Below are 20,561 nucleotides of genomic sequence, written 5' to 3' on the forward strand. Positions count from 1 at the left end.
CAGAGTTCAGTAGAATTTAATGACTCAAGACAAACACCAACTTTATACAAAGTGAGGGGGAGCAGCAGCTGGCCGGAGGGGGACAAGGGCTCCGCCTGGGGAGAATCAAGGGAGACAGCAGCAGTCGGGTCCCAGGGGCCAGAGAACGAGATTCCAGAGAATGCGCCAATGCACGGGAGAAGGGGGCACATGCCCTGGGGGTGGCTGCTGGGCATGGGCAGGCAGCCGCTGGCTCTAGCACCCGTTCGCAGAGGTGCCTGCCTTCCTCTCACCCCACCCAGCAGGGCCGGGCTGTAACCCCCCGTGCCAGGCACCCACGGTTGCAGGGGCACGGGCACCACGGGGATCCTGTCAACAGCAAGACAAGGAGAGCGGGCAAAGCCACCATCGGCAGGCCCAGCCCCTGGAGAGGGAGCCTGCCCCACACCCATCCTGCCAATTACCATGGCAGGGAGCTGCCAGGCCCTGGGGAACAGAGAGAAGCCCCAGTCCCAGCCCCACAAAGGAGCAGCAGGTTCTGTTCCCAGGATTGGGGCCAGGTGATCCCTAGCAAGCTGCCCCAGGCCCATGCAGCCCTGGGCCCTACTACCCCTATCCCTGCCCAGCAGCCAATGAAACCGTTACCCAGCAGGGCAGGGGCCGAGAGGAAAGTGCTTGAGCAGGGCCAGGGCAGGGACCCCCTGGCAAGGAGCAAGAGGCCCCAGAACAGCCCCTTGCACCTCCACCCCCGCCAGCAGCCAGCTGCGTCTCAGTCGACTTCCTCCATGTTGCTGTAGGAGGGGGTGGGGCACTCTGTGGGGCTGGCAAAGCGATCCGGGAGCCCGGTGGGGGACGGCGGGGGGCCTCCTTCGGGGGCGGTGGCGGAGCCGAACGACACGGGGTTCATGCCCTGCAAACAGAACAAGGAGGTCAGAGAGGGCAGCCCGGCCCCCAGCCCCCCCTTCACGCCCACGGTGCAGGGCGAGGCCGAGGCCACAGCGAGCACAGACTAGCGGGACGGGGGCCAAACCTAGGCTAGCTCCTATCCCCCCCCAGCCCCCTGGGGGTCAGCGTGCTAAGGGAGCCCTGGGGAGGAGGGGCCCAGCGGGGCTCAGGACACAGCCCCAGCCCAGAGAGGTGCTGCAGAGTGTGCGTGTACGTATGTACACACACACACACACACACACACGCACACACACGCACACACACAGCGCGCGCAGGCCGGGGCAGCGAGCCCTGAGTGGCGGCAGCAGCCGCCTCGCACAGCAAGAACATGGCAAGGAGGCAGCAGCAGCGCTGAGGGCCCCAGAGCGCTCCAACTGCTTCCTCCAGTGCCTGAGCGAGCAGCAGAGGCCTCTGCACAGCACCGGGGGGTCGCCTTGTCTGCAGCAGGGCGGCTGTGCCAGGATGCCCAGCCGCTGCCAGGGCCAGGCCCACGCTCTCCTGAAGGCACAGACCAGGGCAGCCCCATCCAGCTTTAGCTGGAGTGCGACAGCAGGTGGTGCTGGGCCACGAGCGCCCAGAGCTCCAGCCACGCCTCCCTGAACCGCTCCAGGGAGCCGCAGCCAGCACAGGGCACCGGCGACAACGGGAGGGTTGCTCCTAGCCAGGCCATGCCAGCACTGCGCTCCCAGGAGGCGGGGGACTGGGGTGAGGATCCAGCCAGCACTGCAGCAGGAGGGTGCCCAAGGAAGAGCCCAGGGGGCACCAGCACCAGGAGCTGTCAGCGCAGCATGCCGCCGGCAGGGGGTGCCCTGGGAACAGCCACGCCAGCATGAAAGAGGCCAATTCCCTCACTCCAAAAGCGCTGTATCCAGCCCGCGGGAATGGCCAGAGAAAGCGGGACTCAGCCCAGAGCTCAGCAGGTCCCGCTCAGGGAGACAGACACACACGCTGCTTTAAAAGGACCAAGGTCACAAAGCTGCAAACAATTCTGAGCCCCGCAGCTGGGATAAGAATTCTAGTCAGAAACGCGACTGCTCACGGGGATGGTTTCTGAGCACTGGCCTGGGCGCTCGAAAAGCCACACGCAAGGAAGGAGGCCGCGTGGGCTAAGACTCCAACCGCGTTCAGAGGGGAAGTGGAGGCAACTCTCTGCATTATATACACTTAGAAAAACCTACACAGCCAGGGGAAGGAAGGGACAGTTGATAGTAATGAATATAAATCGGAAGCTAGGAACTGGGGAGACTTGGTAAGGGAAGCCAGGGGACACAAGGAGAAATCTAAGGCCAGCAGAGTTAAGGACAATAAGGAGGAGCTGAAGGGCATTAGGACCAAAGGAATCCTGACAATGGTACTGCGCCATTACTAGAGGAACATGGCAGAATTTGCAACCAACACACAGGAAAGGGAGAGGTGTTGTATCAATCTCTCTGCACTGTGTCTGGTGGAAAACACTGTGAACACCGTCTCCTCCTCCTCCTCCTAGGCCACTCCTCTCTCTGGCTGGTTGGGTTTTAAAGGTAAAGCAGGAGAAAGGCTTAGCCCCTGAATCCGCACAAAGTTCAACGCAGTCATTTCCGAGCATAAGCCATGTCCACGGCCGTCACCGCCTTCCGTTTAGCGAGGTCACTGTAAGTGTTGGCATCCCCGCAGGGCCCCTTGCAGGGCAGCCCAGAACTACACTGTACACCCCCAAGCTGAGCCAAGCAACCAGCCGCCGGCTTGGCAATCTCTTCGCTATTATGGCAAAGCATCTTCTGATGGCGTTTCACACCCTCCTCCCGGAGTCCTTTTCAACCTTTGCTTCATCGAGACATGCGGCTACTGCCCACAAACTAGTGTCTCTGGAGAATGTTGAACAGCAGCTACTAAAGTCAGACATTTGACAATCAGCAGGTCCAGATAACTAGCGTCCAAGAGTTTTAAAAGAGCTGGCTGAGGAGCTTGCTGGGCAGTTAAGGCTGGTTTTTCAGACGTTCCGGAGCACCGGAGAAGTTCCAGATCCCTGGAAGAAAGCTAACGGTGTAACCATTTTTAAAAAGGGTAAATGGGATGACCTGGGTAATTACTGGCCTGTCATCCTGACATCGATCTCGGCAAGATAACGGAGCGGCTAGTAAAGGACTCGATTAGTGCAGAACTGAAGGAGGATTGTGTCCTCAGTGCCAGTTCAGATGACTTTGTAGAAAACATCCTGCCAAACTAAGTGGATTTTCTGACGAGCTGACACGTCTGATGGCTCAGGGCACTAGTGCTGCCGTACAGACTCCTGGAAGGTGTGTGTCATGGCCTGGCAGACTAGAATGCTATCGAGTTACAGGGCTCATTGATAGGTCTCAATGGGGCATTGCATGCAGGGAACCATCGGCGTTTCCAGTGGGGTCCTGCAGGGAGCAGTTCTTGGCTCTTCGCTAGTCAATGTTTCTGTCGGTGCCTTGGAAGAAAACGAAATCACTGGAAGTCTGCAGATGACAAACATTGGGAACAGGTCAGTGATACAGACAGGAGCGGAGCCACGGTTTTTGGCGCCGGTCCCGCAGCTCCGGTGGATCTACCCCAGGTGTCCCTGCGGATGGTTCGCTGATCCCGCGGCTCCGGTAGACCTGCCACAGGCGTGCCTGCGGATACTCCACCGGACCCACGGGACCAGTGGACCGTCCGCAGGCACGCCTGCGGGAGGTCCACCGGAGCAGTCTGCTGCCCTCCCAAATCCTGGTGCCCTAGGCAAGCGCCTAGGTCGCCTAAATGGAAGCACCGGCCCTGGATACAGAGCAAACTGGGCTCAACCAAACAATATCAATTTTACTACAGCGCCAGGTAAGTGTACCCATCCAGGAACAGAGCACATTGGCTGTACTCGCAGGTCCAGGGGCTCGATGCTGGGAACAGGGCCTCTGAAAGGGATGGATAATCATTGAGCATAAGCTCTAAATAGGATGCTGTGGCCAAACGGGCTAATGTAGGATCCTGGGATGTATAAACAGGGAATCTGGAGGAGCAGAGAGGTGATTTTGCCTCAGTATCTGGCACTGGTGTGATCGCTGCGGGAATCCTGGGTCCAGCTCTGGTGAGCACAGTGCCAGGAGGATGTTGATAAATTGCAGAGGGCTCAGAGCAGAGCCAGGAGATGATGAAAGGGTTAGAAACCTGCCTTGCAGGGAGGGAGGCGAGGGGCTCGGTCTGGTTAGCTCCCCCATGAGCCGGGCCGTGCCGACATGGGGAACACGGGCTCTTCAGTCTAACACGATCCTGTGGCTGGAAGTTCAAGCTAGACGAAGTCCGACGGGAAACAAGGGAGGGGAAGTAACTGTTGGGACAGTTTCCCAGGGGTCATAGTGGATTTTCCATCCCTGGAACTTCAGCACTGAAGCTGGGACGTTTTCCTCAAGGATCTGCTCTCAGCGATCGGACGAGATGATCACAATGGTCTCTTGTGGCCTTGGACTCGGAGAGATGGCTGCCCCGTGATCCTGAGCACCCCCACTGGGGCCATGCCCCCTTGTGCTTCCTCAGGGCGATTCCCGGGAGGCTCATGGGATCAGAGGGAGGCGGCTCCTGCCTGCCGTGACATCCCCACAGGAGCTCAGCCAGTGCCAAGGAAAGAGCACAGTAAGAGCCAGGATCCCAGGAAGCAGCATGCTAGGCCCTGCTGAGCTGTGTGATGGGGGCTCCAGCCCTCTCCGCCACCAGGATCTCACGTCCTTGGCTGGGGCAAGAGTGCAGAGTCCTAGTGCAGGCGTCCATCTCTCTTGGCCACGCCACGGTTTGCCCACACTCTCCAGCCCACTCCTCAGCATGCTGGCCGTGGCTGCGCATGGAGCCAAGTGGGCAGTGCCCAGGACCCCACGGTGTGTGCACGCTCTCCAGCCCACTCCTCGGCTTGCTGGCCGTGGCTACGCACGGAGCCACGTGAGCAGTGTCCAGGACCCCATGGTTTGCGCACGCTCTCTAGCCACTCCTCGGCTTGCTGGCCGTGGCTGCGCACGGAGCCAAGTGGGGAGTGCCCAGGACTGCAGGGTGCGCGCACGCTGTCCAGCCCACTCCTCGGCTTGCTGGCCATGGCTGCGCACAGAGCCAAGTGGGCAGTGCCCAGGACCCCACGGTTTGCACACGCTCTCCAGCCACTCCTTGGCTTGCTGGCCATGGCTGCGCACGGAGCCAAGTGGGGAGTGCCCAGGACCGCACAGTGTGTGCACGCTCTCCAGCCACTCCTCGGCTTGCTGGCCATGGCTGCGCACGGAGCCAAGTGGGCAGTGCCCAGGACCCCACGGTTTGCACACGCTCTCCAGCCACTCCTCGGCTTGCTGGCTGTGGCTGCGCATGGAGCCAAATGGGCAGTGCCCAGGACCGCATGGTGTGCCAGCACCAATTTCCCCGCCACAGGGCTGCCTGGCCCTAGCTTGTGGGGCCCTCCCTTTCTTTTCTAATGAAGTTGGGTGGGGATAGGCCAAAACCACAGGCCAAGAGCAAGACCCTACAGCTCCTACTGACCCAGAGCTGCCCCTTGCCCCCATGGCAGGTCCTTGGAACTTGTACTGACCAGGCCCAAGACCCAGAGGGGCAGGTGACAGGGCGGAGACTGGCCCCAGCCCTGCCTCTTCCTCCTTGTGAGGACAGAGGAAGTATGGCTCAGCACTGGGCCAGAATCCAGAACTCTTGGGCCAGTCGCCCCTTCCTTGGGGTCAGCAGGGGTCTCCCTCACTGACTCCAGAGAAGGGTCAGCCCTTGAGCCCCGTGCTCCCCTCCCAGCCAGCCAAGGCCACTAGCAGCAGACGCCGCCAGGCGCCCCGCATTGTGTCTGGGCTGCCAAGAGTGCTGAAGGCAAGCCCCAGCCCTGCGAAGCCAGCCAAGTGCCACAGGCACAGCCTGTCCCAGGCCAGAGCCTGCTGTGCCCCTGTCTCGCTCCAGGGCTCGCCCACCCCCCGCCAGCAGGGGCTATGCACAGGCAGGCTGGGCGGGGGGCTAGGCCAACAGCGGGGCTGCATGTGGTGCTGCATTCACAGGTGTGAGACAGCCAGGTCTTTGCCATCGCCTGCCGTAGGGGTCGCCGCACCCTACAGCAGACTACTCGCCTGGGCTGCATCAGGCAGGGGTGCAGCGCAGTGCACAAATCCGGACAGAATGCCATGCACCCCGAGCCACACTGAGCGACCCACCCTGGGCACCCCACAGTGCTACTCTGCACATCAGACTCCTCCTAGCTCAGCCCCCTGACATCCCTCTGCAGCGTTAGCAGGGCTTCTCTCCCCCCAGTCCAGCCCAGCGCATGCCTGCTTGGAGCCCCAGTTCCCCACCTGCCTGGGCGGGCTCTGCCCTGGCGTTTGGCAGGCCCTGTTCTCAGCCGAGCTGCAGCGTAGGGTGGGCTGGCTCTGCCGTGCAGCTCTCAGGCCCACAGGCTGGGCAGCAGCACGGGCACGAAGAGCAGCCCAAGGACAGCTGAGCAGAGTGCGGCACGCGGTGGCGCGACTACGGCAGAGATAGGGGTCTGGTGCCAGTTCCCTTGGCCCCTGGCGAGTCATTCCCTGCCGCAGAGAAAGGAGACGGGCACCGCATGGCTGGGACAGCCCGGCTTTATTCAGATGGTCCATACAGTATACAACGGAGGGCACTTTGCTGCTGTCCTGGCGGGAACTTGCCTCCCCGGGCCCAGCGCCAGGCGGGGTTTCCCCAGGCAGGGCAGAGAGACTGGCTCCCACCTCTCACCAGCTCGTGCTGGACCGTGGCCGAGGCTCAGCCCACCCGGGCTGTGGGACTCCCAGCCGGCACACGGGGGCAGAGCAGGCAGATCTGCTGCACACTGGGGACTATTAGTCACAAGGCCACAGCCAGCGGGCCAATCATCAGGGAGGCAGCCAAGTCCAGCGGGCATGAGCCCGAACAACTGTGTGTGTGACGGCCCTGAGGCCAGCCTGCCAGCCACCTCCGGGCAGCACCACGCCTGGAGTCACGGGCACCCTAGGACCCAGTGTGCCAGGAGCAGAGCCCACGGCTAGCACGAGGGAGCGCTAGGCTCAGCGGGAGATCGCTCTGCAGTAGAGGAGACCAGCGCTGCACCAGTCCCAACCTCACTACTGCTTGGCCAAGACCTGCCTGGGTCAGCACGTACCATCCTCGGGGCTGCAGTGCCAGCAGTGATCCGATCTCCCAGGCTAGTAGCACGCTGCAGGCCCAGCTGCGTTTCGCTGGTCTGCAGTTCCAGCTGCTTGCACCCCAGAGCACATGCTGCTGGAGGGCGGCCCCGGCCGATGGGCAGAGCAGCCTGGAGAGTCCCCACTCCCCAGGAGCCGGACGGAGCCTGGCCGTGTATGCTGCAGAGCAAGGGGGGCTGCCCGGCGAGGTCTCCATGGTGGGCGCTATGGCAGCGGGGCTCACTCCAGCACCTACCTGGCGAGGTGTCCCAATGCCCTCGGCACAGAGCAGCCCTCGCCAGGGCGGCTGGAACTGGTCAGGCTGCCCTCCCAGCGCTTATCTCCAGCGGCTCTGGGAGATGAGGGGGTAGAAGACATTTAGGAAGAGTGCCACAATGGCTGCCATGGTGCCCAGCACAACATATCGGAGGCAGCCTTCGTCAGAGTGCTGCCGGGCGGCCTGGCTCGCCTTCTGGCCACGGGGCCGACAGGGCGTCCTGGCATGCCTCCTGCGAGCCTCGGGCTCCTCTTCCTCTTCGGCCTCCAGTTCCTGCCAGATCAGAGAAGCCTGCGATGTGGAAACCTGCGTCAGCACTTGAGGAGAACACACCAAGCAACCCGTCTCGCCATCCCCCACCGGGCGCAGCTTGGCCACCGAGCGGCCAGCTAGGCCCTCCCCCGGCCACCAGCACTCGCAGCTTGTGATCCGGGCAGCCAGCAGGCCCTGCGCCGTCTCCCCTCCCTGGGCTCCAGCAGCAGGCAGACAGGCACCAGGCAGGGCTCGGGGTGAGCCGAGGAGCCAGGAAGGCGGCCAGTTGAGGCTGGCTTTGTAGGATGGCATCTCCCAGCGCCAGCAGTGACTCAGGAATCCTAGACCAGCGGCTCCAGGAGCGCAGGGCACAGACGCCCGCCAGTCACAGCCCAGATTTGCCAAATGCAAGAGGATCAGACGACAGCCAGTCAGAGCCCAGCTTTTGCAGGTGGGAACCGAGAGAATCAGTCAGACGACCGCCAATCACAGGAGGATTATTCCCAGGGATGGCCAATTGCAGCCACAGGAGAGCTGGGAACAGCCAGTCACAGTTCGGTTTCTACAGGTGGGCACCGAGTGCACAGGACGGCGGCAGTGATCTGGGGGAGCAGCCTGGCGCCTCCTGCCGCTTGCAGATGGGAATCCAAGCAGCTGCACGCTGCCCCGCTGCAGGCAGCTGTGAGAGGAGGTGACGGGGGTCCCCCGCATGCCGCCCTTACAGGCACCTCGCACTGCTCCCCTGCCCTGCCTCCAGCTGGCGAGAGTTTCCCTGGCTGTCGTTGATTCGCAGAGACGGGGTGAGCTCCTCTCCTTAGCCGCTGCTGCGCCCAGATCTGGGCCTGCTCAGTACAGGGCCCTCGGTGCTCTGGGGCAGGAGCCACGCAGCCAGCCGGATTCCTGCCTGCAGCAGCCGCTCCAGGCCCCGACCACGAGCGCTGAGCCCCATGCGAGGAGCTGGGCGAGGAACCAGGCAAGGAGCCAGCCTGGCACAGGCCGTGCCGGGCGCCAAGCCAAGCGAGTATCTGGAAAGCGCCCTCCGAGCCCAAGTGGCCAGCAGCCCGGCTGAGTGGCACCATCTCCTGGCATGGACGGAAGCGGCACAGGGCGGCGGGTCTCTGGGCAGTGGTGCACAGGCCAGGAAGGGGAACCTGGGGCCACGCCTCCTGCTGCTAACATGACGAGCCGCAGCACCGGCTGCCCCTGCAGGGCTGCGTAGCCCTGTCTCCCCAGCGCTGGCGGCTGAGCCCGCTCCACAGCTGGGTGCCACCTTGGCATCCCAGCTGCTCGCTCAAGGCGACCCCCTCACTGGGGTCACCAGGGATTCAGGCTCCATAACCCTCACAGGGGCCTTCTGGGCTCCCCGCAGTGCAGCCCTGAGGATGGAAGGGCCCTGCTGCGCTCTGCCCTGCCCCTTGGGCTCCCCAGCTCCTGTCATGTGGTGCCTGCCCACTGGCACCCCATGCCGAGCCCCAGCCTGGGGCTGCACCCCCCCGTCTCCCTCAAAGCCCCTCGATGGGTGAGCAGCTGCCCAGAACCCCCAACGGCTGGCCAGGCGACCTGCACAGGTACCGCAACTCTCACCTGGCTGGCGGCTGGCTCGGCGGCAGCCATGTCTGGCCGGTGCTCCGGGGGACGCCCCACGGGAGAGTTCCGCCGGCGGTAGAAGAGGACGTAGGCGTATCTCGTCACCACCTGGCTCTCGTCCACCGTGGTCACCGTGCTGTCGTCAAAGAGCCGCCAGCCTTAGGGGAGAGGAGAGCGGGGTCAGCGCGCGGCCCGCACAGCCCCCGCCTGGGCAGGGCATGGCCCTGGCCTGGCTCCTCACCCACGTCGCTGCGTTGGCTGGTCTTGTCGCTGGGCAGCCGGGCATAGGCCGTGTAGTGCCCGCCGATCATCCCACCGTAGTGATTGATCACCGCATACAGGTCGTACATGGGCTGTTGCTGCTCCTCCTTCTGCCCAATGCAGAACTTGCTCAGGTCCAGGCTCCTGGGGAGAGGAGGGAACCATGAGCCCCTGCCCGTCCCCGGCCTGCCCCCACCTCGGCTCCCCCCAGCCCCCACCTCGGCTCCCGGCCCAGCCCCCACCTCGGCTCCTGGCCTGCCCAAGCCTCAACGGTCCTGGGGAGACAAGGCAACCATGAGAGGCCGCTCCTGCCGCTGGCCTGGTGGCCCCCTCACCAGCCCCCAGCCTGCCTGGAGCCGGGTGCCCCTGGGGGGGCTGGGCCAAGGCAGCTCTGGATCTGAGCTCACCGGACCGGGAACTCCACCATGTCGTTGATCTTGTCCCTCCAGATGAAGCTGCGGAAGGAGAAGCGCTTGAGCTGGATGATGAGCACGTTGGGCAGGCGCCACAGTAGGAGCTGCTTGGAGGCCTCGCGATGCTGCTTGCACTGGGGGCAGTACCTGGGGAGGCACAGCCGGTTACACTGCTGCTGGGCTCCCCTGCCCAGGCAGCCTGACCCTCCCCCGAGAGCCCTAGGCGGGGGCCTGGATGCTGCCCCCCACCCAGCGGAGCTGTGAGCGAAGGGGTGGCCAGCAGCACGGCCCCACAGCCTGGGGCAGAGCAGCATGGCCCCACAGCCTGTGGAATCACTGCCCCCCCGCAGGCCCAGGGCCAGAGCCCATGGGGGAGACACTGCCCACGGCTCAGAGCCCGTCACCAGCCTCTCCCGGCCCAGGGCAAGCAGGGACCCCACAGCAGAGCCGGCCCCTCCTCACCACGCTTCCTCGGGCGCCAGCACTTCGGGCTTGGTGAAGAGGTTGAGGCACTGGCCCAGCGTGAAGTGGCCGGCCCTGGCCGCCTCGCTGGCCGAGCCCGGGTCCTCCACACACTCCAGCTCCTTGGACTCCACCAGCACAAACTCCTTGAGGCGTTCGTTGTTCTTCCACACCAGGGCCAGGGAGCAGTCGTCCGTCAGCTCCAGCGGGGCATCGCCTGCAATGGCCAGGGGCTCAGCCTCCAGCCCCCCGGGCCGCCCCCCACTGCTCGCAGCCAGGGGCTCAGCCTCCAGCCCCGTGGGCTGCCCCCCACTGCTCCCTGCCCAGGGGCTCAGCCGCCAGTCCCCTGCTCCCTGCCCAGGGGCTCAGCCGCCAGCCCCCCGGGCCGCCCCCCACTGCTCGCGGCCAGAAGCTCAGCCGCCAGCCCCCCGGGCCGCCCCCCACTGCTCGCGGCCAGGGGCTCAGCCGCCAGCCCCCCGGGCCGCCCCCCACTGCTCCCTGCCTAGCGGCTCAACCGCTAGCCCCCCAGGCCGCCCCCCCACTGCTCACAGCCAGGGGCTCAGCCTATAGCCCCCCGGGCCGCCCCCCACTGCTCGCAGCCAGGGGCTCAGCCGCCAGCCCCGTGGGCCGCCCCCCACTGCTCGCAGCCAGGGGCTCAGCCGCCAGCCCCGTGGGCCGCCCCCCACTGCTCCCTGCCCAGGGGCTCAGCCGCCAACCCCTACTCCCTGCCCAGGGGCTCAGCCACCAGCCCCCTGGGCCGCCCCCCACTGCTCCCTGCCCAGGGGCTCAGCCACCAGCCCCCTGGGCTGCCCCCCACTGCTCCCTGCCCAGCGGCTCAGCCTCCAGCCCCCTGGGCCGCCCCCCACTGCTCCCTGCCCAGGAGCTCAACCGCCAGCCCCCCGGGCCACCCCCCACTGCTCGCGGCCAGGGGCTCAGCCTCCAGCCCCCCGGGCCGCCCCCTACTGCTCGCAGCCAGGGGCTCAGCCTCCAGACCCCGGGCCGCGCCCCACTGCTCCCTGCCCAGCGGCTCAGCCTCCAGCCCCCCGGGCCGGCCCCCACTGCTCGCAGCCAGAGGCTCAACCGCCAGCCCCCCGGGCCGCCTCCCACTGCTCCCTGCCCAGGAGCTCAACCGCCAGCCCCCTGGGCCGCCCCCCACTGCTCCCTGCCCAGGAGCTCAACCGCCAGCCCCCTGGGCCGCCCCCCACTGCTCACAGCCAGGGGCTCAACCGCCAGTCCCCCGGGCCGCCCCCCACTGCTCCCTGCCCAGGGGCTCAACCGCCAGTCCCCCGGGCCGCCCCCCACTGCTCCCTGCCCAGGGGCTCAGCCGCCAGCCCCCCGGGCCGCCCCCCACTGCTCGCGGCCAGGGGCTCAGACGCCAGCCCCCCGGGCCGCCCCCCACTGCTCGCGGCCAGGGGCTCAGACGCCAGCCCCCCGGGCCGCCCCCCACTGCTCCCTGCCCAGGGGCTCAGACGCCAGACCCCCGGGCCACCCCCCACTCCTCCCTGCCCAGGGGCTCAGACGCCAGCCCCCCGGGCCGCCCCCCACTGCTCCCTGCCCAGGGGCTCAGCCGCCAGCCCCCCGGGCCACCCCCCACTGCTCCCTGCCCAGGGGCTCAGCCGCCAGCCCCCTGGGCCGCCCCCCACTGCTCCCTGCCCAGGGGCTCAGCCGCCAGCCCCCTGGGCCGCCCCCCACTGCTCCCTGACCAGGGGCTCAGACGCCAGCCCCCTGGGCCGCCCCCCACTGCTCCCTGACCAGGGGCTCAGACACCAGCCCCCTGGGCTGCCCCCCACTCTGCTCCTGGCTCAGACAGCAGCCCCCTGCTCCCCCCTCACTACTCCCTGCCAGGGGCTCAGGCACCAGACCCCCCACACCCCGACACCCCAGGGTCCAACCAGTGGCGGGGAAGGGGAAGAGCTGCCCTGGCATCAGGCTCTCCTCCCCTCAGCTAGAAACTAGCAACCGATGGCTGCCAGGCAGGGCTACCACTCCCCTCCCTGCTGCTGCCCCGAGGAAGGGAGGAGTGGCCAGCCCACCTGGGGCTCCCAATCAAAGCCATGCAGTGTGGCTGTGCCCAGGACCCAGGTGCCATGGGGTGCATATGGAAATCTGCTCAGCTTCAGGACCTGCAGCGTGCGCGCCAGCCGGGAGACAGCGTCCGGGCTGTGGTTCTGCATTTCCTCCCCCGTGCATGGGTGCTGAGCTCTGCCCTGTGGAGAAGAGCTCCGGCCCCACCTGCGCTGGGTGCTCAAGGAGCGCACGGCCCGGGCAGGCAGGAGTGAGGGCACCTCTGGGGCGGTTGCCTAGGCAAGGGCGGGGCGGGCCAGGCTCACCTTTCTCCTCCAGCTTGTGCTCTCGGCTGGCTCCGTCGATCTTGTTGATGTAGAACTGAGTGGCATGGGCACTGAGGGCGTCGGGCGCATGCTGGTACCCGGGGACGGCAGCTGGGAACAGGCAAAGGCAGCCGCTCAGGGAGTGCTCAGCGGCAGGGCCCCTGTGCTGCAGGAACCTCTGCAGGCATACAGGGCACTTCCAGAGGGGAGCAGCTCTGCTGCTCCGGGGGGGGGGACTGTGGGTACCAAGCGCTCCCTCCACAAGGGCAGATCACCACCCCTGCTCCCTGGTGGGCCAGGAGCTGCCCCGCAGCAGCCGGGGACAGGAGAGCTGGGTTAGGTCCTGCGGCAGGGTCGAGTGACAGGTGGCTGGGACGGCCTCCTCCAGCAGGGCAGAGCAGTGGGATGGGAAGGCGAGGGGCTCTGCAGACAGGATGCCCTGGGCAGTAGGAAGGGCTGCCATCTCCGGGGCTGCCTGGGGCATCCCCTCGCACGGAGCTGGCAGGGTTGTGCTGGCCAGCGCCAGGAAGGCAGTGGGGCCGGGGACACCGAGCAGCCCTGGGGCTCCTACCTTCAGGCTTGGGGCCTCGCTCGTAAGACGGCTCCTTCACCCAGCAGCCCTCGCCCTGCACCTCCAGAGAGTGCTCAGAGCAGCCCGAGTCAGAGCCGAGCGCGGAACTCCTGGGCACTGCGCTGGCCTCCCCCAGCTCTGGGTGCAGCTCCAGGGTGGATAGCTGGGGCTCCTGCCGGTGGGGGACCCTGTTTGCATCCCCTGCCTCTGGGGCAGGGGGGACAGCCACACAGCTACTCCTCGCAGGCAGGTCCAGCTTCTCGGGGAGCAGGGGCTGCGGGCCCAGCTGGAAAGGAGGCTGGAACACGCTGACCGAGTACCTTGTGGGAGGGAAGAGCCATCAGAGCCGGGGGGGCGCGAACAGAGATGCAGAGCCCAGAAGAGTACACGCCCAGGCTGGAGCCCCCCGTTCAGCCCCCCTCCGCGAGCGCAGAGAGCCCCTTGTGTGGAATTCTGTCAGCCGGAGACGTCGAGGGGGGGCCGCGGGCCAGGCTGCAAGGTGCCACTCCACTCCCACAGCTCTCTGCCAGGGAGAGCTCAGTGAGCGGCCCGGCAGCGTGGCCCGTGACCCTGGTGCAGAGGCGACAGTGCGAGAGCTGCCCAGCTGGTGCCCTTACCTTGCGTAGCCCTCCAGGAGCTGGGCCAGCCGGGAGTAGGTGAGGCGCGACTCCGGCACACTGATGAGGAAGGGGAAGCCGATGTTCTCGGGCCGGCACAGGGCTTTGTGATCTGGCCAGTGCGTTTTCTGACACGCCCTGTAACACGCAGATCACTGAGTCTCGAGGGCCCTCTCCCCAGCCTACCACTGCCCCCAGACAAGCCAGTGCTGCCCCCACCCCCGCCCGCACGTGCCAACTCACACGTTGCAGTAGCCCACTCGGTAGCACCTAGTGCAGCGCTTCAGCTTCTCGTCCTCTGACTGCTGCGCCTTCTGGCAGGCCGCGCACTTGCTGATGGGGACGCTGGGCACCTGGGGACGCTGAGGGAGAAGGTTACCCAGCGGCGTGCTGGCACGCAGGGCAGGATCCTTGCAGCACCATCACCGCGGAGTGCGGGCCAGCGAGGTGACAGGCCCAGCACACACTGCGGCCCCCGCCCGCCCCTGGGGAATCACAAACTGGGAGATGTAGTGCAAGGTTTCTCACGAAGGTTTCGGTGGCCTCAGAGTGCGGCTACCAACTTTACTGCACATGTTCCTAAAACACTTCCTAAACGTTAGGAAAACAATCGCTATGCACAGCTACGTGTCCAAATCACGGCAAGTCAATTCTGCCAGGGTTCTCGCGGACTCTATAATCAAAACGACACACAGCTGTCTCTGCTCTTACTGGACCAGACCAGAACGGAAACACAAACGGCGTTTGGCGCGTTCTTATCTTTTCCGTTGTCTCTTTTGCCTTTTTGGTAAGAGGTGGCCGGCTGGCCCCCAGTTCTGAAGTGAAGTTACAAATGGGACACTTGCATGTCACCGCAAGCCCCTGGACAGATGAAGCCCTGCAGGAGGAGGGGCTGGGCTGGTGCCTGAGCCCCACAGAAGGTCGGGGAGAGCTCACCTTGCCCGCCTCCAGCTCCTTTCTCCTCAGAGACTGCACAGGACACCAACCCCGGCTGGCAGCCTCAGCTTTGTGCTCCTCCCCCATCGCTGCCCAGGAGAAAGGCCACTGGCGGGGGTGCTGCATGCGGAGCAGCCCCTGGGCTCACGGCAAGGTGCCAGCAAGTCCCAGCCACTGGCCAAGTGATCTCTTTAGTAGGGCAGCTGGGCATTGGACTTGCCCTCCCAGCTGGCGCTGCCCAGAGCTGCCTGCGGCAGAAGGGACCAGTCCCCCAGGCCTCCCGCAGCTTGCGTACCTGCTGGACCTGCAGCACCACCACCCGCTCCTTGGCCAGCTCTGGGGACAGCACCTCGAAGCACAGGAGCAGGTCTGTGGGGGAGACTGTGTCCAGCGACTGGGACGGCGGGAACACGCGGTGGAATCGGCTCTTGATCACCTGCCGGGGAAGCAGGGGAGTGAGGCTCTGTCCGCAGGCTGCCTGGCCCATCTGTTGGCATACGGGCGCCCCTGGCAGGGGAAGGCCTGGCTCCCGAGCACACACAGAGCTCTGCGCTCCCACGGCCATGCCGCCAGGCTCAGCACACCGGACGTAGGCACCAGGGGCAGCCCCAAAGCTCTGCAGAGCGGGGCACTGCACTCACCTCTGCCAGGCGCAGGTTCTCTGGCTTCACACGCATGCTGTGGGCGACCGAGTCCAGCACCTCCGCAGCGCTGGAGTTCTCCTTGCTGATGCTGACGAGAAACTGCCGTGGAGAGAGGGCGGTCAGCCAGGCCATGCCCAGCCCCGCTCACCTCCCTCCCATGAGCCCAGCCAGGAGCCGCGCGCCTCCCGGGAGAGCCCCCAGCCACCAGCAGCGAAGCACATGGCAGGAGAGCTCCTTACCTTGACCGGTTTCTTGTGCGGCTCCTTCGCAAAGTAATAGACAGTCAGCACCTTCTGCTTCTGGGGCAGGGGCACCGGCAGATAGAGAAAGGGGTCAAACGTGATGGATACCTGCAGTGCACAGGGCAGAACAGTCAGCCGGGGCAGAGCCAGAGCCCTGGGCCTGAAGGCTCCGATGGCATGTGGCGGAGGAGCAGGCAGAGCCCCTGGGGAAGAGCCGGAGCCCTGGGCTGGAAGGCTCCGATGGCAAGCGGCGGAGGAGCAGGCAGAGCCCCTGGGGCGGGGCAGGGGCCCTGGGCTGGAAGGCTCCGATGGCAAGCAGTGGAGGAGCCCCTGGGGCGGGACAGGGCAGGGGCCCTGGGCTGGAAGGCTCCGATGGCAAGCAGTGGAGGAGCCCCTGGGGCGGGACAGGGCAGGGGCCCTGGGCTGGAAGGCTCCGATGGCAAGCAGTGGAGGAGCCCCTGGGGCGGGGCAGGGCAGGGCAGGGGCCCTGGGCTGGAAGGCTCTGATGGCAAGCAGTGGAGGAGCCCCTGGGGCGGGACAGGGCAGGGGCCCTGGGCTGGAAGGCTCCGATGGCAAGCAGTGGAGGAGCCCCTGGGGCGGGGCAGGGGCCCTGGGCTGGAAGGCTCCGATGGCAAGCAGTGGAGGAGCCCCTGGGGCGGGACAGGGCAGGGGCCCTGGGCTGGAAGGCTCCGATGGCAAGCAGTGGAGGAGCCCCTGGGGCGGGACAGGGGCCCTGGGCTGGAAGGCTCCGATGGCAAGCAGTGGAGGAGCCCCTGGGGCGGGGCAGGGCAGGGCAGGGGCCCTGGGCTGGAAGGCTCCGATGGCAAGCAGTGGAGGAGCCCCTGGGGTAGGGCAGGGCAGGGCAGGGCAGGGGCCCTGGGCTGGAAGGCTCCGATGGCAAGCGGCGGAGGAGCCCCTGGGGCGGGGCAGGGCAGGGCAGGGGCCCTGGGCTGGAAGGCTCCCATGGCAAGCGGCACAGGAGCAGGCAGAGGCCCCGGGGTCAGAGGAAGTGGTGACACCGGGCACTGGGGTGGGAGGAGGAGTGATGGATGAGCCCCCGGGATGGCCAAGGAACCCAGTACCCCTGCTGGCAAGGCAGGCTCTAGTGTGGCTGAGGGAGCAGGTACTGTGGCTGGCCCGGTGACCCTGCACCGAGCAGGCTGTGCCCACCGCCCCACGGACAGACACCTGCTGGCCAGGCCCCGGGCCCTACCTTGGCGCACACCGGGCACACCAGCTTGGACTTGTACTGGCCCTGAAAGAGGTCCACAATGAAGGAGTCGTTCCTCATCTTGTGCCGCTGCCAGGCCTCCTCTGCCACCACCTGAGGGGAAGGGAGAAGTCAGCGTCCCGGCCCCGCTGGCCAAGGCAGCACCCTCCACCCGGCGGCTGCACTCACCTCGTCGGGCCGCCCGTCCGAGTCCACCGTCTCTGTGTAGGGCTTGTTCTGGATGCGGTTCAGGTCCTCATGCAGCCCATCGAGAAGGAAGGCCATGAACTCCTGGGCATCGTGCTGGGCGTAGCCTGTGAACTGGCTGGCCTTGCTGGCCACGATTGCCTGCGGGCAGGAACGGTCACAAGCACAGGCCCCTCGGCACCACCAGGCTGGCGAGAGCTGCTAGCACCAGTTCTGTGCCAGGGCTCGGGGCTGCGGGCCGCCTGCCCCAGGAGCCCAGTGCAGGGGCAGAGGGAAAGCCCAGCAGCAGCCCCAGCTAGCTGGGCGGTCCTGGCTCCTGAGCTCCCCAGGCCAGCAGGGCCCATGGGATCCCCTAGTCTGGCCCCGTGCCCAGCCCAGGGCAGAGACCTGCCTGCTGTAACCCCTCGAGCACAGCTGTTAGCAAACCCCCGCTCCTCACTGAACCACGGCCTGGGATGGAGAATCTTCCACCCCCCACCATAATTAGCACCCGAATTTGTCTGGCAGCAGCCTCCAGCCCCAGGGACGGGTTACCCCTTCGCTGCTGGAGCCAACAGCCCCTCGCCCACTCTGTTCTCATGGGACATGGCCAGCCCAGGATCTGTTCTCATGGGCCACGGCATCACAGTGGGAGCTCACGTAAAGCTGATTATCCCCCATGACCCCAAGTCCTTTTCAGAGTTGCAGTTTCCTGGGATAGAGCCCCCCAGCCTCTAAGTGTGGCCGACGCTGTCCCCAGATGGACACATTTCCATTTAGCTGTATTAAAACATGTTGTTTGCTTGCGCCCCATTTACCAAGTGACCCTGATCGCTCTGTAATACCGACCTGCCCTCTGCACTGCATATCACTCCCCCAATTCTCGGGCCATTGGCAAACTTCATCCGTGATGATTGGATGTTTTCTTGCAGGTCATCCATTAAAGTGTTAACTAGTGAAGGGCCAAGAACTGTTCCCAGCAGGGCCCCACTGGGGAAACACCCGCCCAAAGCCTCCCCAGTCACAAGGGATTGGAGCCCTCTCAGTTAGCCGGCTTCTCAGCCATTTCACAGACTCCCGTGTGGCCTTGCAGTATTCTCCATCTACTGCCTTCAGCCGCCGAAGCAAGGGCAGCCCCGCTCGTCTGAGGGTCCCCTGAACTGGCACGATGATGTGACCCCGCCCGGCCCGGGGCTCCTCCTCACCTTCAGCTTGGAGGGCTGGAAGGCGTGGTGGGTGCCCTTCCAGAGCGCTCGCAGGAGCACAGCGAAGCCGATGGCCAGGCGGCCCCCCGTGCCCAGCGGGTTGGTGTAGTTGATCTCAGCCTCAAAGGAGCGATCTGCAGGAGACACGCAGGACATGGTGAGCCGTGTCCCTCAGGCTGCCCCCCGGCCCCAGGGCCAGCCCCCGCCCCGCGCTCACCATGGAAATAGTCCCGCAGCTCCCGCGTGTTGGACAGGGACTGGATGACGCTGTTCATGAAGCAGGTGTTCCCCAGATTCACCAGCCCTGTGAAGCCTGGCAGACACACCTTCTTCTCCTCCTCCTCCTCGTCTTCCTCCACGCTCTCGCTGCTCACCGGGCTGTGAGTCATCGGCGGCACCATGCACATTGGCTTGGGCTGCCAAGGCCGAGGGAGAGACGGACAGGCCTGAGCGGGGCCTCTCGCTGCAAGGGGCTCCCCACAGCCAGCGCCCTGCCCCGCCCCCACAGCGCCCCCTGCGGGGAGCTCCCCACAGCCAGCGCCCTGCCCCGCCCCCACAGCGCCCCCTGCGGGGAGCTCCCCACAGCCAGCGCCCTGCCCCGCCCCCACAGCGCCCCCTGCGGGGAGCTCCCCACAGCCAGCGCCCTGCCCCGCCCCCACAGCGCCCCCTGCTGGGAGCTCCCCACAGCCAGCGCCCTGCCCCACCCCCACAGCGCCCCCTGCTGGGAGCTCCCCACAGCCAGCGCCCTGCCCTGCCCCCACAGCGCCCCCTGCTGGGAGCTCCCCCACAGCCAGCGCCCTGCCCTGCCCCCACAGCGCCCCCTGCAGGGAGCTCCCCACAGCCGGCGCCCTGCCCCGCCCCCACAGCACCCCCTGCTGGGAGCTCGCCACAGCCAGCGCCCTGCCCTGCCCCGCCCCCACAGCACCCCCTGCTGGGAGCTCGCCACAGCCAGCGCCCTGCCCTGCCCCCACAGCGCCCCCTGCTGGGAGCTCCCCACAGCCAGCGCCCTGCCCCGCCCCCACAGCGCCCCCTGCTGGGAGCTCGCCACAGCCAGCGCCCTGCCCCGCCCCCACAGCGCCCCCTGCTGGGAGCTCCCCCTCACCCCTGCCATCCCCGCCCCCACAGCGCCCCCTGCTGGGAGCTCCCCACAGCCAGCACCCTGCCCTGCCCCGCCCCCACAGCGCCCCCTGCTGGGAGCTCCCCACAGCCAGCGCCCTGCCCTGCCCCGCCCCCACAGCGCCCCCTGCTGGGAGCTCCCCACAGCCAGCGCCCTGCCCCGCCCCCACAGCGCCCCCTGCTGGGCGCTCCCCACAGCCAGCGCCCTGCCCTGCCCCCACAGCACCCCCTGCTGGGAGCTCCCCCCACAGCCAGCGCCCTGCCCTGCCCCCACAGCACCCCCTGCTGGGTGCTCCCCCCACAGCCAGCGCCCTGCCCTGCCCCCACAGCGCCCCCTGCTGGGAGCTCCCCCACAGCCAGCGCCCTGCCCTGCCCCCACAGCACCCCCTGCTGGGCGCTCCCCCCACAGCCAGCGCCCTGCCCCTCCCCCACAGCACCCCCTGCTGGGCGCTCCCCCCACAGCCAGCGCCCTGCCCCGCCCCCACAGCACCCCCTGCTGGGCGCTCCCCCACAGCCAGCGCCCTGCCCTGCCCCCACAGCACCCCCTGCTGGGCGCTCCCCCCACAGCCAGCGCCCTGCCCCCACAGCGCCATGCAGGCAGCCTCTCCCAGAGTGGAAGGTGCTGTGGGAGGGTCTGCAGGTGCTGGGAGCTGAGCCCCCCCCCAGCGCTGGCAGTTAGGGAGCTGAGTGCATCTCTCTGGCGTCTGGGCCCTTGTGAATCTCGCCTGCTCACGGTGGCGTGCAAGTGCTCACCGACGGGACGTGCGGTTCCTGCTTCACCGTGACGTGCTCTGTGGCCGTCCGGGCCACGACGCCCTCCAGGGCACCATCCTCTGCTCTGGGCTTCTCCTTCTCCCCTGCCCGAGCCTCCTCCTTACTGGCCAGGGGGTGCTGGTTACCGCCCGGCTGGCTCTTATCCAGAGGGGTAGGGCCTGTTGGCATGGCAACCTTTGCACCACCCACTGCACCTTAAAAAGGGGGACAGGTGGGCCTGTGGTTAGCAGCGCTGGGGGCATGGGCCGAGCAGCTTATGCTCCCACCCCCAGACTGTCCCCCGCCCCCTAATCCTGCAGGCCACCCCCCCCAAAGCTGGCAGGGCCCCCCCCAGCCTGCACCCCCAAAGCTGTCAGCCCCCAGCCCCCAAAGCCTGCAGGCCACCCCCCCAAAGCTGGCAGGGCCCCCCCTGGCCTGCACCCCCAA

General features: G+C 66.6%; 1 protein-coding gene across 5 annotated transcripts in view; it reads right to left on the reverse strand.

Moving 5' to 3' along the window:
• The window catches only part of LOC115654469 (ubiquitin carboxyl-terminal hydrolase 19-like), a 36,142-nt gene continuing 15,581 nt past the window's right edge, over positions 1-20,561 (reverse strand). For 2 of the 5 annotated variants that reach the window (XM_030568799.1, XM_030568795.1), the window contains 17 exons: positions 20,115-20,329; positions 18,463-18,661; positions 18,246-18,379; positions 17,044-17,202; positions 16,858-16,968; positions 15,642-15,752; positions 15,400-15,501; positions 15,054-15,194; positions 14,066-14,184; positions 13,823-13,960; positions 13,206-13,525; positions 12,635-12,745; positions 10,305-10,521; positions 9,837-9,989; positions 9,410-9,573; positions 9,166-9,326; positions 6,481-7,620 (listed from right to left, as the gene is read on the reverse strand). In XM_030568799.1, coding sequence (XP_030424659.1) covers positions 7,390-7,620; positions 9,166-9,326; positions 9,410-9,573; positions 9,837-9,989; positions 10,305-10,521; positions 12,635-12,745; positions 13,206-13,525; positions 13,823-13,960; positions 14,066-14,184; positions 15,054-15,194; positions 15,400-15,501; positions 15,642-15,752; positions 16,858-16,968; positions 17,044-17,202; positions 18,246-18,379; positions 18,463-18,661; positions 20,115-20,329 — 2,786 coding nt within the window. In that variant the 3' untranslated portion in view covers positions 6,481-7,389. Of the gene's footprint in view, positions 890-6,480; positions 7,621-9,165; positions 9,327-9,409; positions 9,574-9,836; positions 9,990-10,304; positions 10,522-12,634; positions 12,746-13,205; positions 13,526-13,822; positions 13,961-14,065; positions 14,185-15,053; positions 15,195-15,399; positions 15,502-15,641; positions 15,753-16,857; positions 16,969-17,043; positions 17,203-18,245; positions 18,380-18,462; positions 18,662-20,114; positions 20,330-20,561 lie in introns of those variants that run through there. The other 3 variants (XM_030568798.1, XM_030568796.1, XM_030568797.1) reach the window with 3 other exon arrangements.

Source organism: Gopherus evgoodei, chromosome 7 (assembly GCF_007399415.2).
Source record: "Gopherus evgoodei ecotype Sinaloan lineage chromosome 7, rGopEvg1_v1.p, whole genome shotgun sequence".
NCBI classification, from domain to species: Eukaryota; Metazoa; Chordata; order Testudines; family Testudinidae; genus Gopherus; species Gopherus evgoodei.